The sequence below is a fragment of the Nerophis ophidion genome, linkage group LG01 (assembly GCF_033978795.1).
Source record: "Nerophis ophidion isolate RoL-2023_Sa linkage group LG01, RoL_Noph_v1.0, whole genome shotgun sequence".
NCBI classification, from domain to species: Eukaryota; Metazoa; Chordata; class Actinopteri; order Syngnathiformes; family Syngnathidae; genus Nerophis; species Nerophis ophidion.
The window spans coordinates 37,975,723-37,998,900 of record NC_084611.1 but is presented as its reverse complement, the minus strand read 5'-3'; the positions used below and the strand labels follow the sequence as shown (position 1 = coordinate 37,998,900).

At 42.7% G+C, this 23,178-nt stretch overlaps 1 protein-coding gene across 2 annotated transcripts in view; it reads left to right on the top strand.

Annotated features, from left to right (window-relative positions):
* vps13a (vacuolar protein sorting 13 homolog A) overlaps positions 1 to 23,178 on the top strand; it is an 89,794-nt gene that overhangs the window by 44,621 nt on the left and 21,995 nt on the right. For both annotated transcript variants that reach the window (XM_061902109.1, XM_061902100.1), the window contains exons 37-54: positions 1,786 to 1,955; positions 2,081 to 2,331; positions 3,605 to 3,789; positions 3,857 to 4,000; positions 7,130 to 7,339; positions 7,408 to 7,551; positions 7,617 to 7,718; positions 7,806 to 7,958; positions 8,029 to 8,287; positions 8,364 to 8,524; positions 11,829 to 11,932; positions 13,525 to 13,825; positions 13,904 to 14,040; positions 15,828 to 16,116; positions 16,193 to 16,297; positions 16,377 to 16,523; positions 17,262 to 17,390; positions 17,473 to 17,606. In XM_061902109.1, the coding sequence (XP_061758093.1) occupies positions 1,786 to 1,955; positions 2,081 to 2,331; positions 3,605 to 3,789; positions 3,857 to 4,000; positions 7,130 to 7,339; positions 7,408 to 7,551; positions 7,617 to 7,718; positions 7,806 to 7,958; positions 8,029 to 8,287; positions 8,364 to 8,524; positions 11,829 to 11,932; positions 13,525 to 13,825; positions 13,904 to 14,040; positions 15,828 to 16,116; positions 16,193 to 16,297; positions 16,377 to 16,523; positions 17,262 to 17,390; positions 17,473 to 17,606 (3,125 nt within the window). The remainder of the gene's footprint in view (positions 1 to 1,785; positions 1,956 to 2,080; positions 2,332 to 3,604; positions 3,790 to 3,856; positions 4,001 to 7,129; positions 7,340 to 7,407; positions 7,552 to 7,616; positions 7,719 to 7,805; positions 7,959 to 8,028; positions 8,288 to 8,363; positions 8,525 to 11,828; positions 11,933 to 13,524; positions 13,826 to 13,903; positions 14,041 to 15,827; positions 16,117 to 16,192; positions 16,298 to 16,376; positions 16,524 to 17,261; positions 17,391 to 17,472; positions 17,607 to 23,178) is intronic.

Genomic DNA, 23,178 nt, shown 5'->3' with positions numbered 1-23,178 from the left:
AAAAAAAAAAAAAATCGCATGTACTTAAGTATTCACAGCCTTTGCTCAATACTTTGTTGATGCACCTTTGGTAGCAATTACAGCCCCAAATATTTTTATATACGATGCCACTACCTGGGCACACCTATATATTGGGCCAGTTTCTTCCGTTCCTTTTTGCCCATCCCTCTTTGGAGCACCTCTCTGACTTAAAACATGTGGGCAATGCTTAAGAAACAAGTCCATGTACCAAAAAAAATATATATATTTAGCTGAACTGTACCAATTTTGTCAACAGGGGTGGTCCAAAATTCAACCAGAAGCTTGCCAGAGGCTTGTGGATGGCTACCATAAGCGCCTTATTGCAGTGAAACTTGCCAAGGGACATGTACCATATTTTTCGGACTATAAGTCGCAGTTTTTTTCATACTTTGGCTGGGGGTGCGACTTATACTCAGGAGTGACTTATGTGTGAAATTATTAACATATTACTGTAAAATATCAAATAATATTATTTAGCTCATTCACGTAAGAGACAAGACGTATAGTAGTTCATGGGATTTAGCAATTAGGAGTGACAGATTGTTTGGTAAACGTATAGCATGATCAATATGTTATAGTTATTTGAATGACTCTTACCATAATATGTTACGTTAACATACCAGGCACTTTCTCAGTTGTTTATTTATGCGTCATATAACGTACACTTATTCAGCTTGTTGTTCACTATTCTTTATTTATTTTAAATTGCCTTTCAAATGTCTATTCTTGGTGTTGGGTTTTATCAAATAGATTTCCCCCAAAAATGCGACTTATACTCCAGTGCGACTTATATATGTTTTTTCCTTTTCTATTATGCATTTTCGGCAGGTGCCACTTTTACTCCCGAGCGACTTACACTGCGAAAAATACGGTAACCAAATATTAACATTGCTGTATGTATTCTTTTGACCCAGCAGATTGGGTCACATTTTCAGTAGACCCATAAAAAATTCATAAAAGAACCAAACTTCATGAATGTTTTTTGTGGCCAACAAGTATGTGCTCCCATCACTCTATCAAAAAAAAATAAGTGTTGTAGAAATGATTGTAAACTCAAGACAGCCATGACATTTTGTCCTTCACAAGTCTATGTAAACTTTTGACCACGACTGTAGGTGTGCCAAGCTTGTGGCATTGTATTCAACAAGAGTTGAGGTTGAAATGCATCAATCCAATCCAATCCAATCCACTTTATTTGTACAGTACATTTAAACAGCATAAATGTTTCCAAAGTGCTGCACAACAATATTAAAAACAATATTCTAATATCTTTAGCTCCACCAATGACTAAATAAAAAATAAAACCAATATAAGAATTTTTTTTTAAAATACATATGGTTAAAAACAATATTAAAGGGTAAAGCCAATTGAAACAATAAATATAAATCAACATTTAAAAAAAAACAGAAAACACAGAGGACCACTTAACTCACATAGTGTTAAAAGCCAAAGAATAAAAGCGGGTCTTAAGACGAGACTTAAAACACTCAACAAAGTATTGCGCAAAGGCTGTGAATACTTCTTTACATGTGATTTTTTTTTTCACTTTTTTTTGTAATTATTTTGCGGGGGGAAAAAAACGTTTCACATTGTCTGTAGAATTTTGAGGACAAAAAAATATGTATTCCATTTTAGAATAAGGCTGCAACATATCAAAATGTGGAAAAATGAAGCATGGGAATACTTTCCGGATGCACTGTACAATGTGTTAGTATCTAATTGAGATCATAAAAATTAAAAATAATGGCGTTCATGTTTTTCTAGACTCAGTTGCTGGACCCGCATGATGACCTGCTAAAGCTGGGACAGTTTGCCCTGGGCACCATCTCCACCTCTGTCACCATGTTCGCCGATACCACCATGAAGGCCTTGGTCCGACTATCCACCTGCCTTCTCGATGACAAGAGGCCAACCAGCAACACAGTCTGCCCAAGGTAGTGAAGATGGAAATGCACTAGTGTATCACTTTCCATGCAGGTTATGCCTACTACAAGAAACTAATTGTGGTATTGAATTCAAATCCTTTATTTTTCTTGAACCTTTGCATTGTCCGCTTCAGGATGATGGCGCTGCGTCCCGGTGCAGAGCAGAAGATGATGGTTGAGGTCAACTACCGGCAGGGCCGTGAAGGTTTTTTCTTGGACACAGTAGTGCAGGACGTGTACCTGTGCGCCAGCATGGAGTTCCTCCTCGCGGTGGCCAACGTCTTCCTCAACGCCCACAAGGAAGGCTTTGCTGAAACGCCCCAAGCCAAGGGCAATGCTGCATTGGGAGACAAGAGCAACTCACATGCTGCATCAATGGAAATCAGTGAGTCACGTTTTTGCTGTAGGACATTTCAAGTGGCACATTGCTCTTGTCATATAGAGCACAAGTGTCAAATTCAAGGCCCAGGGGCCAGAGCTGGCCCGCTACACCATTTTCTGTGGTTCGCCACATCATTTTATTTGGCCTGAAAAAGCCTGGAAATAATATGCGTCAAAGTACTTTATCTTTTCTTACTAAATGCATTTTTTCTTTCCATATTGACAGAGAAAAAATTATAAAATATTTATCAAAATGCATAGGTGGGCAGCACGGTGGTAGAGGGGTTAGTGCGTCTGCCTCACAATACGAAGGTCCTGAGTCGTCCTGGGTTCAAACCCGGGCTCGTGATCTTTCTGTGTGGAGTTTGCATGTTCTTCCCGTGATTGCGGGGGTTCCCTCCGGGTACTCCGGCTTCCTCCCACTTCCAAAGACATGCACCTGCGGACAGGTTATTTGGCAACACTAAATGGTCCCTAGTGTGTGAATGTGAGTGTAAATGTCGTCTGTCTATCTGTGTTGGCCCTGCGATGAGGTGGCGACTTGTCCAGGGTGTACCCTGCCTTCCGCTCAATTGTAGCTGAGATAGGCTCCAGCGACACTGAAGGGAATAAGCGGTGGGAAATGGATGGATGGAAAATTCATAGGTAATTGTGTAACAATATCATGAGATGAATCCTTACACATTTATATTAATTTATTACTCACTGTTAAAAGCGACCCTCCGAGGGCAGCCTTAACTGCAATATGGCCCTCAGTGAAAACAAGTTTGACACCACTAATATAGAGGATCTTAGAATTATGTGAACATATTGGTCTTGATTAGAGATAATGGCTTTTTTGCCGATATCCGATATTCCTATATTGTCCAACTCTTAAATACAGATTCCGATATCAACCGATACCGATATATACAGTCGTGGAATTAACACATTATTATGCCTAATTTTGTTGTGATGCCGTACAGCGGCGTTTTAAAAAGTCATACATTTAACTTTTTGAAACCGATACCGATAATTTCCGATATTACACTTTAAAGCATTTATTGGCAGATAATATCGGCACTCCGATATTATCTGACATCTCTAGTCTTGATGTATTATTCTATTCTCAATTTCTTGAGGTACAAATGTGAAAGCATAGCAGAGCCTGCCATTGTCATTATATACAAAACAATAATAATCAAGGAAGAAATATGATCCTGTGGTCCCTTGCTTTCTGGAAATATGAACCCCAGAACAATTTAGTTTGATATCAATGCATGTTATTTTGCTCTCAGCTTCATCTCCGGCCACTTTGTCAAAGACGGTGATTAACGTGGTGGTGCGAAACCCAGAGATCGCATTTGTCGCCGACCTGACGAGTGCCGAGACACTGGCCCTGGTGATGACCACGGATTGTGAACTTGTCATGAAAAATGACACAGAGAGTTCAAATATGACTGCCGTTATCCAAGATCTTAAGGTTAGTTGAGATTGCATCCTAAATTGTCTTTAAAGTGTGTTTAATCAACATGTCTGTGTTTTTTTAGGTTGTGGCATGTCCCTTCTTAAGGGAGAAGAGAGTAAACAACATAACCACAGTGCTGCAGCCATGCCAGGTGTTCTTCCAGAGTAGTCAATCCAGTACTTCTCCACAAGCTATGGAGCTCTCCATCAATGCTCTCTCGCTGAAGGTTGGTGCTTCACTCGCATGGCTATATATGACATTTGTGAGCTTTGACAAAAGACATACCAGCACACATGTAATACAGATATCCTTCGAATGTAAATCATTAAAAGTGGTCAATGACTTCTCAACAGTTATTTGCGATGTCTCTCAAATGCCCCAGCAATAACAAGTTGTCCAATGGTGGCCATGTTTTTCAACCAACCATACATCCATTTTCTACTGCTTGTCCCTCAACAAATCTTGAAAAAATTTTACACACGCGTGCTTGTCAGTTCTCTAAATGTGTGTACTAATGTTGTACTGATAAGGCCAAACACCCAAAAGTTACAGCGGGTGTTTTGTAGAGCGACAGAGTATTTTTCAAAAACTTAACGTGACTTATGGGGGCAAATTTTGGTGTTTCATAACAGTGCCAACTTGAGGTATCAGAAATATATATGCACACATGTGTAACCTTTAGTGTACAGCGGTTCCTGGGTAGAAGAGGGACCCCTGCCTACTAGAGATGTCCGATATTATCGGACTGCGGATATTATCGTCCGATAAATGCTTTAAAATGTGATATCGGAAATTATCGGTATCTGTTTCAAAAAGTAAAATGTATTACTTTTTAAAACGTCATTGTACGGAGTCGTACACGGACATAAGGAGAAGTACAGAGCGGCAATAAACCTTAGAGGCACTGCCTTTGTGTGCCGGTCCAATCACATAATTTCTCCGGCTTTTCACACACACAAGTGAATGCCAAGCATACTTGGTCAACAGCCATACAAGTCAAACTGAGGGTGGCCGTATAGACAACTAACAACAAACACTGTTACAAATATGCGCCACACTGTGAACCCACACCAAACAAGAATGACAAAACATATTTCGGGAGAACATCCGCACCATAACACAACATAAAAACAATAGAACAAATACCCAGAACCGCATGCAGCACTAACTCTTCCGGGACGCTCTTTATGCTTTTATTCAAGTCAATGTGTCCGTTTTCACAGCTTGCGTTAGTCGATCCGGATAAATGCGATATATATACACAGAGCTTCCATGTTCGCCGATCGCCACAACATGCCTAAAATCTAAACACAGCTAAAATCAGAATTTTGACAGGAAGTCATGCATAAACACAAAAGAAATTATCCGTTTTACTGTCAAAATAAAATAGCCCATCTTCAAAGCGGATCGTATTTTACATATTGAAACGTCAAAATGGGCGGGGATGGATATGAAGTCAACTTGTCAAAGGTTTTCAGACTTAATTTCACCTTGTTGAAGGACCAAAATTAAATAATCATACACAGGCATCCAGGGAAGCACGGTGGAAGAGAAGTTAGTGCATGTGCCTCACAATACGAAAGTCCTGAGTAATCCTGAGTTCAATCCCGGGCTCGGGATCTTTCTGTGTGGAGTTTGCATATTCTCCCCGTGACTGCGTGGGTCATACTTGCCAACCTTGAGACCTCCGATTTCGGGAGGTTGGGGGCAGGGGGCGTGGTTAGGAGGGGAGTAGTATATTTATAGCTGTTGTGTGCGCAGTTGTGCACTGCACTTTCTAAAGTAGATGTTATTGTCACAAATGCATAATTGATTGATTGAAACTTTTATTAGTAGATTGCACAGTAGAGTACACATTCTGTACAATTGACCACTAAAGGGTAACACCGCATTAAGTTTTTATACTTGTTGAAGTCGGGGTCCACGTTAATCAATTCATGGTACAAATCTATACTAGCATAATTTCAATCACCACAAAAGTTAATCATCATAGTATATACATTGAATTATTTACAATTCGGGGGGTGGGATGAGAAGCTTTGGTTGATATCAGTACTTCAGTCATCAATAATTGCATCAACAGAGAAATGGACATTGAAACAGTGTAGATGTGACTTAGTAGGATATGTACTGCCAGCAGAGAACATAGTGAGTTCACATAGCATAAGAACAAGTATATACATTTGATTATTTACATTAGGTTATTTACAATGGGGATCTGAATGGAGGAGGATTAAAGGGTTGAAGTTGCCTAGAGGTGTTGTGGTGCATCATGTACAGTAGATGGCAGTATTGTCCTGTTTAAGAGTGTTACATGCTGTTTACGGCAAACGAACTGCCTTAAGGTAGATTGTTAGATGTAAACGTGACTGTTGTGTGTTGTTACTGCGCTGAGAGGACGTTAATGAAATTGCCTAACAATAAACCCTCATAAGAAACCAAGAACTCGCCCTCGATCATTCTACAGTTATAACGTCATTGGGCAGACACGCTCTCAGACACGTCACTCAGGTTGTCATGGAGCTAGGGGGGCGTGGCCTCCAGCTCCGCCTGAGTTTCGGGAGATTTCCGGGAGAAAATTTGTCCCGGGAGGTTTTCGGTAGAGGCGCTGAATTTCGGGAGTCTCCCGGAAAATCCGGTAGGGTTGACAAGTATGGCGTGGGTTCCCTCCGGGTACTCCGGCTTCTTCCCACCTCCAAAGACATGCACCTTGGGATAGGTTGATTGGCAACACTAAAAATGGGCCCCAGTGTGTGAATGTGAGTGTGAATGTTATCTGTCTATCTGTGTTGGCCCTGCGATGAGGTCGCGACTTGTCCCGGGTGTAACCCGCCTTCCGCCTGAAAGCAGCTGAGATAGGCTCCCGCGACCTCAAAAGGGACAAGCGGTAGGAAATGGATGGATACAGGCATATTCCGGGCAGCTATGTGTACATATTGGGTCCCTTGTCAAACGCCAGCTGATACGGAGGCCGTGGAAGCAGGGGGGTAGTTTGTGGGAGTTGTTTGTCTACAACGCTTGCCAGGGGGAAAAAAAAAGAAAAAAGAAAGTCATCAGTTTTCAATGCAAAACTCTTCTTTTTCTCAAGTCAAGTCCATGCCGTCAAGACGCGGCCGCCCTTGGGGTATTGATGGATGACAAAGTTCAAGACGTTTACTTCATCCGCGGATTTACAAGATCTCGTAAAATTTCACTATTTTGTTGCACGGCGGAGCCGCAACACACCCGTTAGTGGGGATTGCCGGACGACAGATTTGATGGATACCCTTTAAGTTCTAAAAATTCCAATGTGATTTCTCCCAATTTCTCCCAACTTTGCAACGCTAACACGAATCACTGATATTCAACTATCCAGGTCTCTCCTATCATCATTAAAACGGTCATCTCCATCCAGTCGGCCCTGACTCCGGCTGCAGACACCACAGAGGAGCTCGAAAGCCCCGTCCCGGTAGATATGTGGTCGAAGCGGGACTGGAAGGACCTCAAATTGTGGTTCTTGGAGGAGCAGGGAGATTCAGTCACACAAACACTGGAGCCACTGATTCCGCAAGGGGAGTCTTTAAAGGTAAGAGAAGATGAGTATGTGGTCTTATACAACGCAAAACAAACAATTAAGTTTGACCTTCTTTCCAGCTTGACATCAAATCAATCTGCTTGACCCTGGAAGCTGGCGTCGGACACCGCACAGTCCCCATGCTTCTGGCAAAATCCTCTTTCCAGGGGGACGTCACAAACTGGACCACACTCATTAACTTACACAGTGTGCTCAATTTAGAGGTAACAAACCTGTGTAAAATTACAGTGCAGTAGCGCTGCAGTCTATAACTTAAATCCTGTATTAGGTCCATTACTATAATGAAGTATTGGGAGTGTGGGAGCCGCTGCTGGAGCCTTTAGAGGATGAGACAAGAGATGGCTTCAGGCCCTGGACACTGGATGTAAAGGTACTTATTAAATACAAGCATACACCACAATGCAAATTTCGTAGGTGTAATAGTGTGGAGTGATCCTCCTATCTTGTGTGCAACAAGATGAAAAAGAAACCACTGAAGAGCAATAGATGGGCAGATGAAGTGGACTACAGTGTCCCAGACTACAAGACCGTCATTATGATCAGCAGTAAGGACCAGCTCAACATCACACTCTCCAAATGTGGACTGGCCATGCTGAGCAATTTGGGCATGGTGAGATTGCAAAACAGTACAACTCTTGTGCGTTTTTCTCCCATAGTCGAACCACCTTGTGTCCCTGCAGGCGTTTTCTGACGCAGCCAGACTGACAACGAAGAGTTTTCAGAAGGACGAAGCTCCATTTGTTGTGAAGAACCGACTGGGCCTGCCGGTTTTCGTCCAGTACAGCGACATGTTTTCTCCCATCAATATGCAGAGCGACAACCATACCGTGGAGCTCCAGGATGGCCAAACGGTCGGAATGGACTATACAACCACGACAGATTCTGACCAGTTTTCGGCAATGATCTCCTTAAGCGAAAAGGACTACTACATACAGCCAAGTAAGTTGCACTGTTAAAATCCCTGCAAGGCGAACACATGCCAAATAGTCATGCTTCTATTGATTTTACTGTTCAGCTCCAGCTGGCCACACCTCAGCCCATGTAATCCCCCTGATCAAGGTGGGACGGGGAATGTACAGCGTCATGCACCAAGTGTCGGGAGTCACTCGTTTCCTGGTGTGTCAGATTTACTCTATGGAGGGCAGCAAGTTCATCAAGATCCGCTCACCATTCCAGGTACGCCCATAACTGTTCAGTAAACATGCTTGATGATTGTTGTTGTTGTTGTTGTTTGAAAGGGTGTAAGTATGCCATAATCACGGTTCGATACGTACCTCAGTTTTGAGGTCATGTCTGGTTCATTTTGGGTCCTGTATTTTTCGGATTTTAAATCGCTCCGGAGTATAACCAGCTGAAAATGCATAATAAAGAAGGAAAAAAACATATATGTCGCACTAGAGCAGGGGTCGGGAACCTATGGCTCTCGAGCCAAATGTGGCTCTTTTGATGACTGCATCTGGCTCTTAGATAAATCTTAGCTGACATTGCTTAACACGATAAGAAATGAATATATCTGCTGTTAATCTATCACGTTTAAACACAGATGACATCTATTAAACAGACGAGAAGCAAGGAATTATGCAGAGACAGAGTTCAATTTGGCTCAATGAGGAGACATATGTTTTGGGTTGTATTCTAGTTACAGATCCAAACTACGTTCTAAAAGTCCAGCCCACGTGCTTCCTCTATTTATTTGGTAGGTCCCTTTTAACATCACTGAAGCTGTCGCTGAGGGAAGGCGGTAATCTCGACAACTCCAGTTAGACACATTATATGGTTATACAAAAATACAAATGTGTTGACGCTGGTGATATCGCCTTGTCTCTCTGCTCTGTCTGCGTCACGGCGGTGTTCGGCATTGGCAGTCAGTAGGTCGTTCCTGACACAGACACTGATACCAGACTGGCTTTGCACAGACAAAGAAAAATACCACTTCAGCACAATTGACAATAATTATAGCAACGGCCCTTAAGCATAAAAGTTGTGTGATAATATATACAAAATGATTACAACATAATCACAGTGTTAAAAATAACATTCAAAATATAAAACATTCTCATGCATTTTAATCCATCCAACCGTTTTCTACCATACCTATTCATGAAGTCGCATTAATGGTAAGAAGTATTTTAATTATTATTGATTAATGTCAGAATAAAAATCTTATTAAAAAGAATAAGAGACTTATTATACTGTAAAAATGTTGGTCTTCCTAAAAATGCACGCATTTAGTTGTATTCAGTTTGAAAAAATATTATATGGCTCTCACGAAAATACATTTTAAAATATTTGGCTTTCATGGCTCTCTCAGCCAAAAAGGTTCCAGCCCCCTGCACTAGAGTATAAGTCGCAATTTTGGGGGAAATTTATTTGATAAAATCAACACCAAGAATAGACATTTGAAAGGCAATTTAAAATAAATAAAGAATAGTGAACGACAGGCTGAATAAGTGTACGTTATATGACGCATAAATAACCAACTGAGAAGGTGCCTGGTATGTTAACGTAACATATTGTGGTCAGAGTCATTCAAATAACTATAACAAATAGAACATGCTCTACAATTACCAAACAAATCTGTCACTCCTAATCGCGAAATCCGAGGAAATCTTCTTCCTCGGTGTCGCTTTTAAACAACTAGTTTTTTTCATTTCAGCAAGAGTAGCCTCCGCTTTTTGCCAGTTCCTTACAAGTTTCTCGCTTACTCCAAACTTTCTTCCTGCTGCTCGATTGCCGTTTTCTGCTGCATATTTCACTACTTCCAGCTTGTAACCTGCAGTATATGATTTCCTTTTTGATGCCATTTTTGTTCAGCCCTTCTCAGTTTTTATAAGTTACTGGCAATGTTGAAATGATAAATTTTCATAGGTACGGAATTAGTAGCAGGTAGCCACTTTTTTTTCACAATACACTTCTGCCATGACCCGCCCCCGCCAAATTGTTTATTGGTTGACGTGTGTGTGTGTGTGACGATTGCTGATATACGCCTAGTCTCTTACGTGAATGAGATAAATAATATTATTTGATATTATACGGTAATGTGTTAGTAATTTCACACATAAATCGCTCCAGAGTATAAATCGCACCCCCGGTCAAACTATGAAAAAAACTGCGATTTATAATCCGAAAAATATGGTAATTTGAGTAAGGGAATAGAATGCAAAACATAAAGCTACTTAGCTTTCATGTAAGTGGCTTTAATTCATTTTCCATTAAAATATATTTTTAAACTTATTTAAAAAAAATTATATTTTAAATATCGAAAAACGTCAATATATTTACATATTTCTGTTAGGAATTTTAAATTATAAATTTTAATAAAAAAGATACATAATTATAAAACAAATAACAAAATACTATATATTATTCTACAAGGTTTATTTTTTTGAGTTCAACAATGCAGACAAGAGTGACAGCAACAATTTGCAGAGTGTTAATTACCGTATTTTTCGGACTATAAGTCGCAGTTTTTGTTCATAGTTTGGCCGGGGGTGAGACTTATACTCAGGAGTGACTTATGTGTGAAATTATTAACACATTAGTGTAAAATATCAAATAATATTATCTAGCTCATTCACGTAAGAGACTCGACTTATAAGATTTCATCGGATTTAGCGATTAGGAGTGACAGATTGTTTGGTAAACGTATAGCATGTTCTATATGTTATAGTTATTTGAATGACTCTTACCATAATATGTTACGTTAACATACCAGGCACCTTCTCAGGTGGTTATTTAAGTGTCATATAACGTACACTTATTCAGCTTGTTGTTCACTATTCTTTATTTATTTTAAATTGCCTTTCAAATGTCTATTTTTGGTTTTGGGTTTATCAAATAAATTTCCCCAAAAAAATGCGACTTATATATGTTTTTTTTTCCTTCTTTATTATGCATTTTCGGCAGCTGCCACTTATACTCCGAAGCCACTTATACTCCGAAAAATACCGTATTTTATTTTTAGGAAGAATGCACTGGAATTAAAAGTCTTGGCCGAAAACTTAAAATAAGAAAACCAAGTCCGAAAACAAAATAACTTATTGTGCCAATTATTACTACTATTTTCCGCGGGTTTTTCTGGGACATATTGAAGTATGTCCACATTGCAGGCATGTTGCGTCCACCTTGTTTACATGATCACAGCATCCAGGTTTAATTTTTAGTAAATTAACGTTTCTTACTGCCTAAAGAGCAGCATTAATAATAATAATAATGATTATATCCACTTGTCTTTATCGGTTTCCATATTTCACCGGGCAGATTGTGTGTTTCCAAACAGGAGACTTTGATGACAGAAGCTTTTTCCTTTCCTCTTTCACAAGCCTTGACTGGGCTTGGTTTCACTGTATTTGAGTAGAGAGGAGACACATGAATGTAATACGAAGCAGTTGCACTTTCTGTCCCTCAGCCTCACTTAATGGCTAATTATGAATGCATATACTTTTAATAAAACAATTTCCTTTCTTTTCTTATCATACAGATCATCAATCATTTCTCCACCCCATTTAAAGTGTTTGAGGGATCAACATGTTTGGGTACATCACTCTCCACAGAGGACTTCTGTGTGCCTCTGGACTCATACAGGTGAGCTTATGCAAACGTACCCCTACGTGTACAGTCGCGATCAAATGTTTACATACACTTGTAAAGAACATAATGAGTTTCCAATCATTTCTACAACTCTTATATTTTTGTGATAGAGTGATTGGAACACATACTTGTTGGTCACAAAAAACATTCATGAAGTTTGGTTCTTTTATGAATTTATTATGGGTCTACTGAAAATGTGACCCAATCTGCTGGGTCAAAAGTATACATACAGCATTGTTAATATTTGGTTACATGTCCCTTGGCAAGTTTCACTGCAATAAAGTGCTTTTGGTAGCCATCCACAGGCTTCTGGTTGAATTTTTGACCATTCCTCTTGACAAAATTGGTGCAGTTCAGCTAAATGTGTTGGTTTTCTGACATAGACTTGTTTCTTCAGCATTTTCCACACGTTTAAGTCAGGATTTTAGGAAGGCCATTCTGAAACCTTAATTTTAGCCTGATTTAGCCATTCCTTTACCACTTTTGATGTGTGTTTGGGGTCATTGTCCTGTTGGAACACCCAACTGCGCCCAAGACCCAACCTCCGGGCCGAGGATTTTAGGTTGTCCTGAAGAATTTGGAGGTAATCCTCCTCTTTCATTGTCCCATTTAAAGCAGTGCGATGTATGTTGCAGACATTGTTGTTCAAGAATTGCATTACTACACATTATAACAGACATCCAGAACTAAAAAGAAAGCAAAGAAGAAGCCAAAGCTTACTATATAATAGGAATTCCTATTAACGGGCTTGCACAATTTAGCGCACATTTTCAATGTTCCAAGTTAGGGCTGGGCCATTTAACGATATACTCGATATATCGCGAGTTTGTCTCTTGTGTGATATAGAAAATGACTATGTTGTGACATTCAAGTATACGTTCTCACGCAGTTGCTTTTAGCTGCGGGCATTAACACTACATGCTCTTCTCACTCTTTGTTATCTCTCCTCCTCACGGAGACATAAAACAAGCGCACCTTCTCACATACGTCATATACATATACGCCCTCTCGTCTGGCGGTGGTTTGGCTTCAGGTGGGGAATATGTCGAACAGACAACCGTAATTTGTCAAGTGTGGGGCAAAAGCGTTGCTACAAAAAGTAGCATTACTGCTAATATGTAGCATCATTTGAAAAGTCACCTGCTAGAGATCAAAGAGTGCTTAAAACTCCGCATGTCAACATCTGCTTTCTGTGCCACACCAACAAAATGCAGAGGCAACCATTTCCAGATCAACACCGTATGAAAAAAATAGTCAACAACAGAAAGAGATAACGGCCGCAAGAACCTACAACTTAGTGAAGGACATATACTATTTGATTTCCTATTATGCAGCTCATTTTTATTAGACAGTTATTGAAATATCTTGTGTGACATCATGCACAAAAGTGCATTTTATTTGTTTTAAACTATTGTAGCTTGTTTTAAAAAGTCTCTGACAATCTTGCACTTTCTGTTTTAAAATGACATGAATTTTTGTGCCACTGCTTATTAAGTGTTTGATAAATACAGTTAGACCCTATTGCCCAGCCGTATTCCAAGTACATAGCAATCCCCCAATTTGTGGCTCCTCATCTGCCTTCCCAGGTCCGAGCTGAGCTTCCAGCCAGTCATGGGGGACGAGGGTGACCAGTTCGATTGCTCAGAGGGCTTCAGCTACGAAGACATCAACCGGGAGCAGCCCAATATGGTCATTCAGCAAACGTGCCGTCTCCGCGGGAAAGAGAACGGCGTGCTGACCATCAACATCGTTCCCCTTATGGATAAAGTGACGTTCAAAGACACTGGCAGCGTGGGAGACAACTTCGACGTGCCCTATGTGCTCCACCTGTGGCCCTCCATCCTGCTACGCAACCTTCTGCCTTACGCCATCACCTACAAACTCATTGTAAGACCATGCTTACAAGCATGTGCACACATACAAAAACAAACAATGCACTCCACCATCTTCCTTTTTATTTAACAGGACAGTGGATCTTCTGCCCCAGAGGCCACGCTGGGACCGGGACACTCTGCTCAGCTTCACACTGCCGTCATGGACCAATCTAGCCTAGAACTCTGCTTGCTTGACTACTTTGCTCAAGACTGGTCTGCCACATACAGGTTTGACTAAATACAGTATCTACTGCGACCCTATTGGTTAAATCACGAGCTACTTTGTTAGGTACATCCACTCACTGCTGATATCCAATACAAGAGCTGTATCAAAGACTATGGCTTTTATAGAGATAATAATGTTCACTTGAATTGTCATTTGAGGTAATCATGATAATAATGTTTCCCTTGTCTTCTCGATGTCCAGCCCAAATTTTGTTGTCCTTCAGCATAGTCTTAACAATTAATGAGGTATATCATTCGATAATACATTCATTTGAGTTTGATTTAATTACATTGGATTTGTGTAAGTATCTTTATCAATCAATCAATGTTTATTTATATAGCCCTAAATAACAAGTGTCTCAAAAGGCTGTACAAGCCACAACGACATCCTCGGTTCAGAGCCCACATAAGGGCAAGGAAAAACTCACAACCCAGTGGGATGTCAATGAGAATGACTATGAGAAACCTTGGAGAGGACCGCAGATGTGGGTGACCCCCCCCCCCCACCAGGGGAGACCAAATGCAATGGACATCGAGTGGGTCTAGCATAAAATTGTTAAAGTTCAGTCATAATGGATCTAACATAATAGTGAGAGTCTAGTCCATAGTGGGGCCAGCAGGAGACCATCCCGAGCAGAGATGGGTCAGCAGCGCAGAGATGTCCCAGCAGCGCAGAGATGTCCTCAACCGATGCACAGGCGAGCGGTCCACCCCGGGTCCTGACTCTGGAAAGCCAGCACTTCATCCATGGCTACCGGACATGTGCCTTCCCCCTCCACGAGGGAGAAAGGGGCAGAGCAGAAAAGAAAAGAAACGGCAGATCAATTGGTCTAAAAGGGGGGGTCTTTTTAAAGGCTAGAGTATACAAATGAGTTTTAAGATAGGACTTAAATGCTTCTACTGAGATAGCATCTCTAACTGTTACCGGTAGGGAATTCCAGAGTACTGGAGCTCGAATAGAAAAATCTCTAAAGCCCTCAGACTAATTTTGGGCTCTTGGAATCACTAATTAGCCGGAGGTCTTTGAACAAAGATTTCTTGCCAGGACTTATGGTACAATACAATCGGCAAGATAGGATGGAGTGAGACTGTAGTATTTTATACATGAGTAGTAAAACCTTAAAATCACATCTTAAATGCACAGGAAGCCAGTGCAGGTGTTCCACTATAGGCCTAATATGATCAAACTTTCTTGTTCTTGTCAAAAGTCTAGCAGCCGGTGGCTGATATTATTATTTTTAAAATACATATTTTAAAAAGAGCGGATTAGTTGAGTAAATATGTTTTTAGATAAGCTATCATATTGGATTTATGTGTGGTGTGTGTAGTTGTACCCAATAAATTAGTAAGTGTACATTATTCAATAAACATTATCTTGCTAGTTTCCAGTTATTCCCAGCTACACACTTTTTGGATTATTTCTAAAGAAACAAAAGCAAATGGCCATATGGCGGCTTAGTGGTTCGCATGCCTCAGTCAAAGGATCCGGGTTTGAGTCTCCGTTGGAGCATTTGTGTGGAATTGGAATGTTCTCCCTGTGCTTGAGTAGGCTGTGTGGGATTTGTCCATTATCCCAAAAAACATGCATTTTAGGTTAATTGGTGACTCTAAATTGTCAATGTGAGTGTGATTGTTTAGTCAATGTGTCACTGCTGACCAGTCCAGCTCATCCATGACCTCTCACAAGCATTATAGAAAATGGATATATGGTTACATGCACATGTGTTATTTTTCGCTTTGTACTTTAGATAGAAAATTCAAACTGTAAAAACAAACCTCACTCTTTTCAGTCTCTGCAGTAACCAGGAGGAGATCACCTTAATCACGTTCATGTCCCTCCGAGAGGACGAAGATTTTTACAGTGAGGAGATGATGAGGGCGGAGTTGGACATAGCTGTACACGTCAAGTACGACAAGGGCCAAACTGAGGTCGCCATCCACTCGCCGTACTGGATGGTAAACAAGACGGGCAGGTTACTGCAGTACAAGGCTGACGACATCCACCGCAAGCATCCTCTGGACTACGACATGCCGCTGCTCTTCTCCTTTAAACCTCGTTACTTTCTAAAAAACAACAAGGCAAAGTCTTTCAATTAATGTTACTTGAAATGTAAAGCAAGTCTTATCATATCATGTCCTTTCCTTCGTCCAACAGGTCCGTCTCATGATTTCTGAAAGTGACCACTCTGATGAGTTTTCCATGGACACTGTTGGGAGCTACGGAGATGTCAAATGTAAAGGACAATATAAAGATTATCGGGTGAGATGCACAAAACATTTAGTTTTTTAAATTAAAAAAAACACCTTATCCATAATGACGTCTGCCTCTTTTTGATTAGGTTGGCGTGAAAATCGACACAAGCAGTTTCAGTCTCACCCGCATCGTGACCTTCATGCCGTTTTACACGCTGGTCAACACAACCGGGCAGACTATCTTTGTATGCGAGGTGAACCAGGAGAACTGGACCGAAGTTCCACCAGAACAGGTCACAAACCCCAGCCCAACCATGGCACTCATATTATTTTTGGTGTAAATATTAGATTTGACCATGTACTTCATACAAACCTGAATACTCGAACTATAGCCGAAGTGGATTATTTTTTTTAGCGGCAACGCAACAAGGACAGGGAGTGTTAATTGGAAGCAGGTGGTAATTGGAGAGAGGCTGATATTTCCCCAATTAGGAATCACTTTATATATATGACATTTTTTAATCTAAATAAGGATTGCGCCATTTGCAATGTCTGCTCGCGGAAAAACAAAAATCTTAATCTACGATTTGACTCCCTTGAATGGCCTTGACGCTGCAACAACAGGCGCAGGCTGTTCTGAAAACATCCCCCGAGGACCCCTCAATGATGGACGCTTTTGACCTCCCTCCCTCCTCAACGACACTTGGGAGTCGAACTTTGCTTGCATAGCATGCAGAGCGGCCCGAGGCCTATGGACACAACACCACTACACTCAAGACTATGGGCATATACACAAACACACACCCCCACCACTTGATTCTCCTTCGGGGTGATGAACGGCTGAGTATCGCTTTATAGCAGTTCTTTGTAGACTCTGCATCCGCAAGTATAGGAGACTGTGGTTAATTGAACAGCTCTTAATTGTAGTATTCATGGTGCTTTCTTAAATGTGGAGTTGCTGATGAAGACACTGTCTAAACATCAGTGCAATATTTGGAAATACTTTATTAGTATGTTTTGTCCTCTATTAGTCAGCCATTCCATTCTGGCCAGAGAACGACACCAAGCTTGTCAATGTCAAGACAAAAGACTGTTCGTCTCCTCAGACGATTGACTTCACACGTCCAGAGAACTGTTTATTGCTTCACTTGGACAACTTGGTAAGTAGACGCAAACGGAGAGCGATTGACCTTGTAAGGAACCATTTCTACATAGAACATTTGGAATTTGTTTTTGTCGAAGGTTGGTGGGATCATTGTAGAAGTGAACGTAACGGAGCACTCTGCCACAATACGATTCTCAAACTACCACGACGGTGCAGCCCCCTTCCTTATCATCAACCACACCAAAGATCGGCCCTTGGAGTTCCATCAGAGGTGAGAGAAGTGCACAAATTCACTCACTGGCCACAAATTAGGTACATGCAATATATTAGATCGAATGCCAGAACAGTATTAGAAGAATATCATTCAGTTTTGATTGAGATATATGAATCTTTGTACCGTATTTCCTTGAATTTCCGCCGGGGCGCTAATTAATTTAAAACCTCTTCTCACTCCTGGGCTAATTAATTTAAAACCTCTTCTCACTCCTGGGCTTACCAAAGGCATGCGGTAAAAGTAAGCATGCGCTAATAATTTTAAAACTTCTTCTCACTCCGGCACTTACCAAAGGTATGCAGTACAATTTGAGTGTGATGTAAGCTTGGACCATAAATCCTACTGAATAGCTCTTAATCTTTTTCCCTTTATACGATTTCAAATTACCGGTATTGAAATCAGCCTCCTCCATCTTGAAAATGATGACAGGGGAAGTGTCACTCGTGACGTCACGAGTTTTACCAGGCGGTAATACTAAGCATGCGCTAATTATTTTGGGAAGCGAGTTTGACCCGGCAGTAATTCAAGGCAGGCGCATACTATATGCCCTGTGGCAATTCAAGGATGTACGGTATATGTTTATTGTTGGGGTTGTAGTTGGTAGCGTATTTGCTGTGGTTCTGATATTAGATGCCGAACCGTAAATATGAAGCAGGATTTTTTAAATGTAAATTTTTGTGCATTGGGGATAAAAAGGGACAAAGTATATCTAGTGAAGTACGGACCACTGTTAAATTGCACTGTTTTTATAGATTATACTTTAACTTAATGTCGTTCCTCAGTGTGAGCTCTGTGCAGACATTGCATTGAAATGCCTAATAGTCTTATTAAACTTGTATAACTTTTAAAATGTGTTTTTATAGTAATATGCCATTGGAGGCTTGCTTTCTTTGCAGCAGAGTGGGTTTAGCGCAGCTTTTCTTAATCATATGGCCCATTGTTGGCCCTCTAAAAATGTTACCAAAAATATGTTTCTCAGCTCTGGGTCCTATTAGCAACAGTGATATTCAGTTGTAATACATTTTTCCACTACTTATGACAATCTCAAACAAACAGAAGAAGTCTGGAGCGAAAGTCATTGACAAGTTTCTTAAGCACAAAAATGATGACTAAAGTAGTGAAGCTGTATTTTAATTTTTACTTTAATTTTATTCAAAAGGTTTTTTAAACATATTTATTACTTATTTTATTTATTTTAGCACATGATGTAAATTTATTTTTTATCAGTTATTTATGGATCCTTTTTTATGTTGTATATTTGGTTAGTACACATTTTTCTCATCAGCCTGACCTAACCCTAAGGTTATGTATTAAATAATTATAAATAATAATCTTTGTGATTTTAAAGACATTTGACAAGGTTACCCGAAAGGGAATAAGCGGTAGAAAATGGATGGATGGATAGGTTAGATATGATTATCAAGTATTATTTAAAATCATGAGTAATATTGCGTATTCAGTGTTAGTATTTGAGTGGGCCCTCTGTAGGTAAAAAGGTTAAGAAACCCCGCTATAACGCGGGGTTAATTATAAGTAATAATAATAATAGTGGATTAGATTTATATCGCGCTTTTCTATTATTAGATACTCAAAGCGCTCACAGAGAAGTGGGAACCCATCATTCATTTACACCTGGTGGTGGTAAGCTACATTTGTAGCCACAGCTGCCCTGGGGTAGACTGACGGAAGCATGGCTGCCAGTTTGCGCCTACGGCCCCTCCGACCACCACCTATCATTCATTCATCATTCATTCACCAGTGTGAGCGGCACCGGGGCAAGGGTGAAGTGTCCTGCCCAAGGACACAACGGCAGCGAGTATACCATATATCCTAAAATAGTGGCCATCTCCCCAAAAAATGCTGTTTTATCTTGGCATACATAAGGCCTTTCTTCACCAAAAGTTCAAACACTTTAAGTTCCTAGAACCTTAAAGGAGACTGGACTTTTTAAAAAAATTTGCCAATCATTCACAATCATATTATAAAATAGATGAGGACGGATGGATTTTTTTTCATCCATCCATCTTCTTCCGCTTATCCGAGGTTGGGTCGCGGGGGCAGCAGCCTAAGCAGGGAAGCCCAGACTTCCCTCTCCCCAGCCACTTCGTCTAGCTCTTCCCGGGGCATCCCGAGGTGTTCCCAGGCCAGTCGGGAGACATAGTCTTCCCAACATGTCCTGGGTCTTCCCCGTGGCCTCCTACCGGTTGGAGATACCCTAAACACCTCCCTAGGAAGGCGTTTGGGTGGCATCCTGACCAGATGCCCGAACCACCACCTCTGGCTCCTCTCGATGTGGAAGAGCAGCGGCTTTACTTTGAGTTCCTCCCGGATGACAGAGCTTCTCACCCTATCTCTAAGGGGGATCCCCGCCACACGGAGGAGGAAACTCATTTTGGCCGCTTGTACCCGTGATCTTATCCATTCGATCATGACCCAAAGCTCATGACCATAGGTGAGGATGGCAACATAGATCAACCAGTAAATAGAGAGCTTTGCCTTCTGGCTCAGCGCCTTCTTCACCACAACCGATCGGTACAACGTCCGCATTACTGAAGACGCCGCACCGACCCGCCTGTTGATCTCATGATCCACTCTTCCCCCACTCGTGAACAAGACTCCTAGGTACTTGAACTTCTCCACTTGGGGCAGGGACTCCTCCCCAACCTGGAGATGGCACTCCACCCTTTTCCGGGAGAGAACCATGGACTCGGACTTGGAGGTGCTGATTCTCATTCCGGTCGCTTCACACTCTGCTGCATACCGATCCAGTGAGAGCTGAAGATCCCGGCCAGATGAAGCCATCAGGACCACATCATATGCAAAAAGCAGAGACCTAATCCCGCAGTACCCAAACCGGAACCCCTCAACGCCTTGACTGCGCCTAGAAATTCTGTCCATAAAAGTTATGAACAGAATCGGTGACAAAGGGCAGCCTTGGCGGAGTCCAACCCTCACTGGAAACGTGTCCGACTTACTGCCGGCAATGCGGACCAAGCTCTGACACTGATCATACAGGGAGCAGACCGCCACAATAAGACAGTCGGATACCCCATACTCTCTGAGCACTCCCCACAGGACTTCCCGAGGGACAGAGTCGAATGCCTTCTCCAAGTCTACAAAGCCCATGTAGACTGGTTGGGAAAACTCCCATGCACCCTCAAGAAACCCTGCGGAGAGTATAGAGCTGGTCCACAGTTCCACGACCAGGACGAAAACCACACTGTTCCTCCTGAATCCGAGGTTCGGCTATCCGGAGTAGCCTCCTCTCCAGTACACCTGAATAAACCTTACCGGGAAGGCTGAGGAGTGTGATCCCACGATAGTTGGAACACACCCTCCGGTCCCCCTTCTTAAAGAGAGGGACCACCACCCCGGTCTGCCAATCCAGAGGTACAGCCCCCGATGTCCACATGATGCTGCAGAGTCTTGTCAACCAAGACAGCTTCACAGCATCCAGAGCCTTAAGGAACTCTGGGCTGATCTCTTCCACCCCTGGGGCCTTGCCACCGAGGAGCTTTTTAACTACCTCAGAAACCTCAGCCCCAGAAATAGGAGAGCCCACCACAGATTCCCCAGGCACTGCTTCCTCATTGGAAGACGTGTTGGTGGGATTGAGGAGGTCTTCGAAGTATTCTTTCCACCTATCCACAACATCCGCAGTTGAGGTCAGCATAGCACCATCCGCACTGTACACGGTGTTGATAGTGCACTGCTTCCCCTTCCTGAGGCGGCAGATGGTGGTCCAGAATCGCTTCGAAGTCGTTTTCCATGGCTTCCCCGAACTCCTCCCATGTCCGAGTGTTTGCCTCCGCGACCGCTGAAGCTGCACACCGTTTGGCCTGTCGGTACCTGTACCTGTCTGCTGCCTCCGGAGTCCTATGAGCCAAAAGAACCCGATAGGACTCCTTCAGCTTGACGGCATCCCTCACCGCTGGTGTCCACCAACGGGTTCTCGGATTACCGCCACGACAGGCACCAACTACCTTGCGGCCACAGCTCCAATCAGCTGCCTCGACAACAGAGGTGCGGAACATCGTCCACTCGGACTCAATGTTCCGCACCTCCCTCGTGACATATTCAAAGTTCTTCTGGAGGTGGGAATTGAAACTCTCTCTGACAGGAGACTCTGCCAGACGTTCCCAGCAGACCCTCACAATGCGTTTGGGCCTGCTAGGTCTGTCCGGCATTCTCCCCCACCATCGCAGCTAACTCACCACCAGATGGTGATCCGCCCCTCTGTTCACCCGAGTGTCCAAAACATGAGGCCGCAAATCTGATGACACAACTACAAAGTCGATCATTGAACTGCGGCTTTGGGTGTCCTGGTGCCAAGTGCACATGTGGACACCCTTATGTTTGAACATGGTGTTTGTTATAGACGATCTGTGACGAGCACAAAAGTCCAATAACAAAACACCACTCGGGTTCAGATCCGGGTGGCGATTCTTCCCAATCACGCCTCTCCAGGTTTCACTGTCATTGCCAACATGAGCGTTGAAGTCCCCCAGTAGGACAAGCGAATCACCCGGGGGAGCACTTTCCAGTACTCCCTCAAGTGTACCCAAAAAGGGTGGGTACTCTGAACTGCTGTTTGGTGCGTAAGCACAAACAACAGTCAGGACCCGTCCCCACACCCGAAGGCAGAGGGAGGCTACCCTTTCGTCCACTGGGTTGAACTCCAACGTGCAGGGTTTGAGCCGGGGGGTAACAAGAATTGCCACCCCACCCCATCGCCTCTCACTGCCGGCAACGCCAGAGTGGAAGAGATTTCAGCCCCTCTCGAGAGAAGTGGTTCCAGAGCCCTTGCTGTGCGTTGAAGTGAGTCCGACTACATCCAGCCGGAACTTCTCCACTTCGCGCACTAGCTCAGGCTCCTTCCCCCCGGTGAGGTGACGCTCCACGTCCCAAGAGCTAACTTCAGTAGCCGAGGATCGGACCGCCAAGTGCCCTGCCTTCGGCTGCCGTCCAGCTCACATCGCACCCCACCTCTATGGCCCCTTCTATGGGTGGTGAGCCCATTGGAGGGGTTACCCACGTTGCCTCTTCGGGCTGTGCCCGGCCGAGCCCCATGGGAACAGGCCCGGCCACCAGGCGCTCGCCATCGTGCCCCACCTCCGGGCCTGGCTCCAGAGGGGGGCCCCGTTAACCTGCGTCCAGGTGAGGAAAATCTGGGTCCATGATTTTCTTCTTCATATTGGTCTTCGAGCTGCTCTTTGTCCGATCCCTCACCTAGGACCTGTTTGTCTTGGGAGAACCTACCAGCTAGCTCCTAGGATCATTGGGACACGATAAAGTGGCAGCTCGATTTTTTTTTTATTCATTCTAAACATTTAATAAATTAGATAAAAATTGTGCTTACAACGGAGCCTATTGGTGCCGCTCTATAAAGCCCTTAAAAACATCCAGGTCCGGGGGCCATGAATGAAGTGCTGGCTGTCCAGACCTGGGGTGGATCGCTCGCCTGTTCATCAATTGGGAACATATCTGCGCTGCTGACCCGTCTTTGCTCGGGATGGTCTCCTGCTGGCCCCACTATGGACTGGACTTTCACAATATTATGTCAGACCCA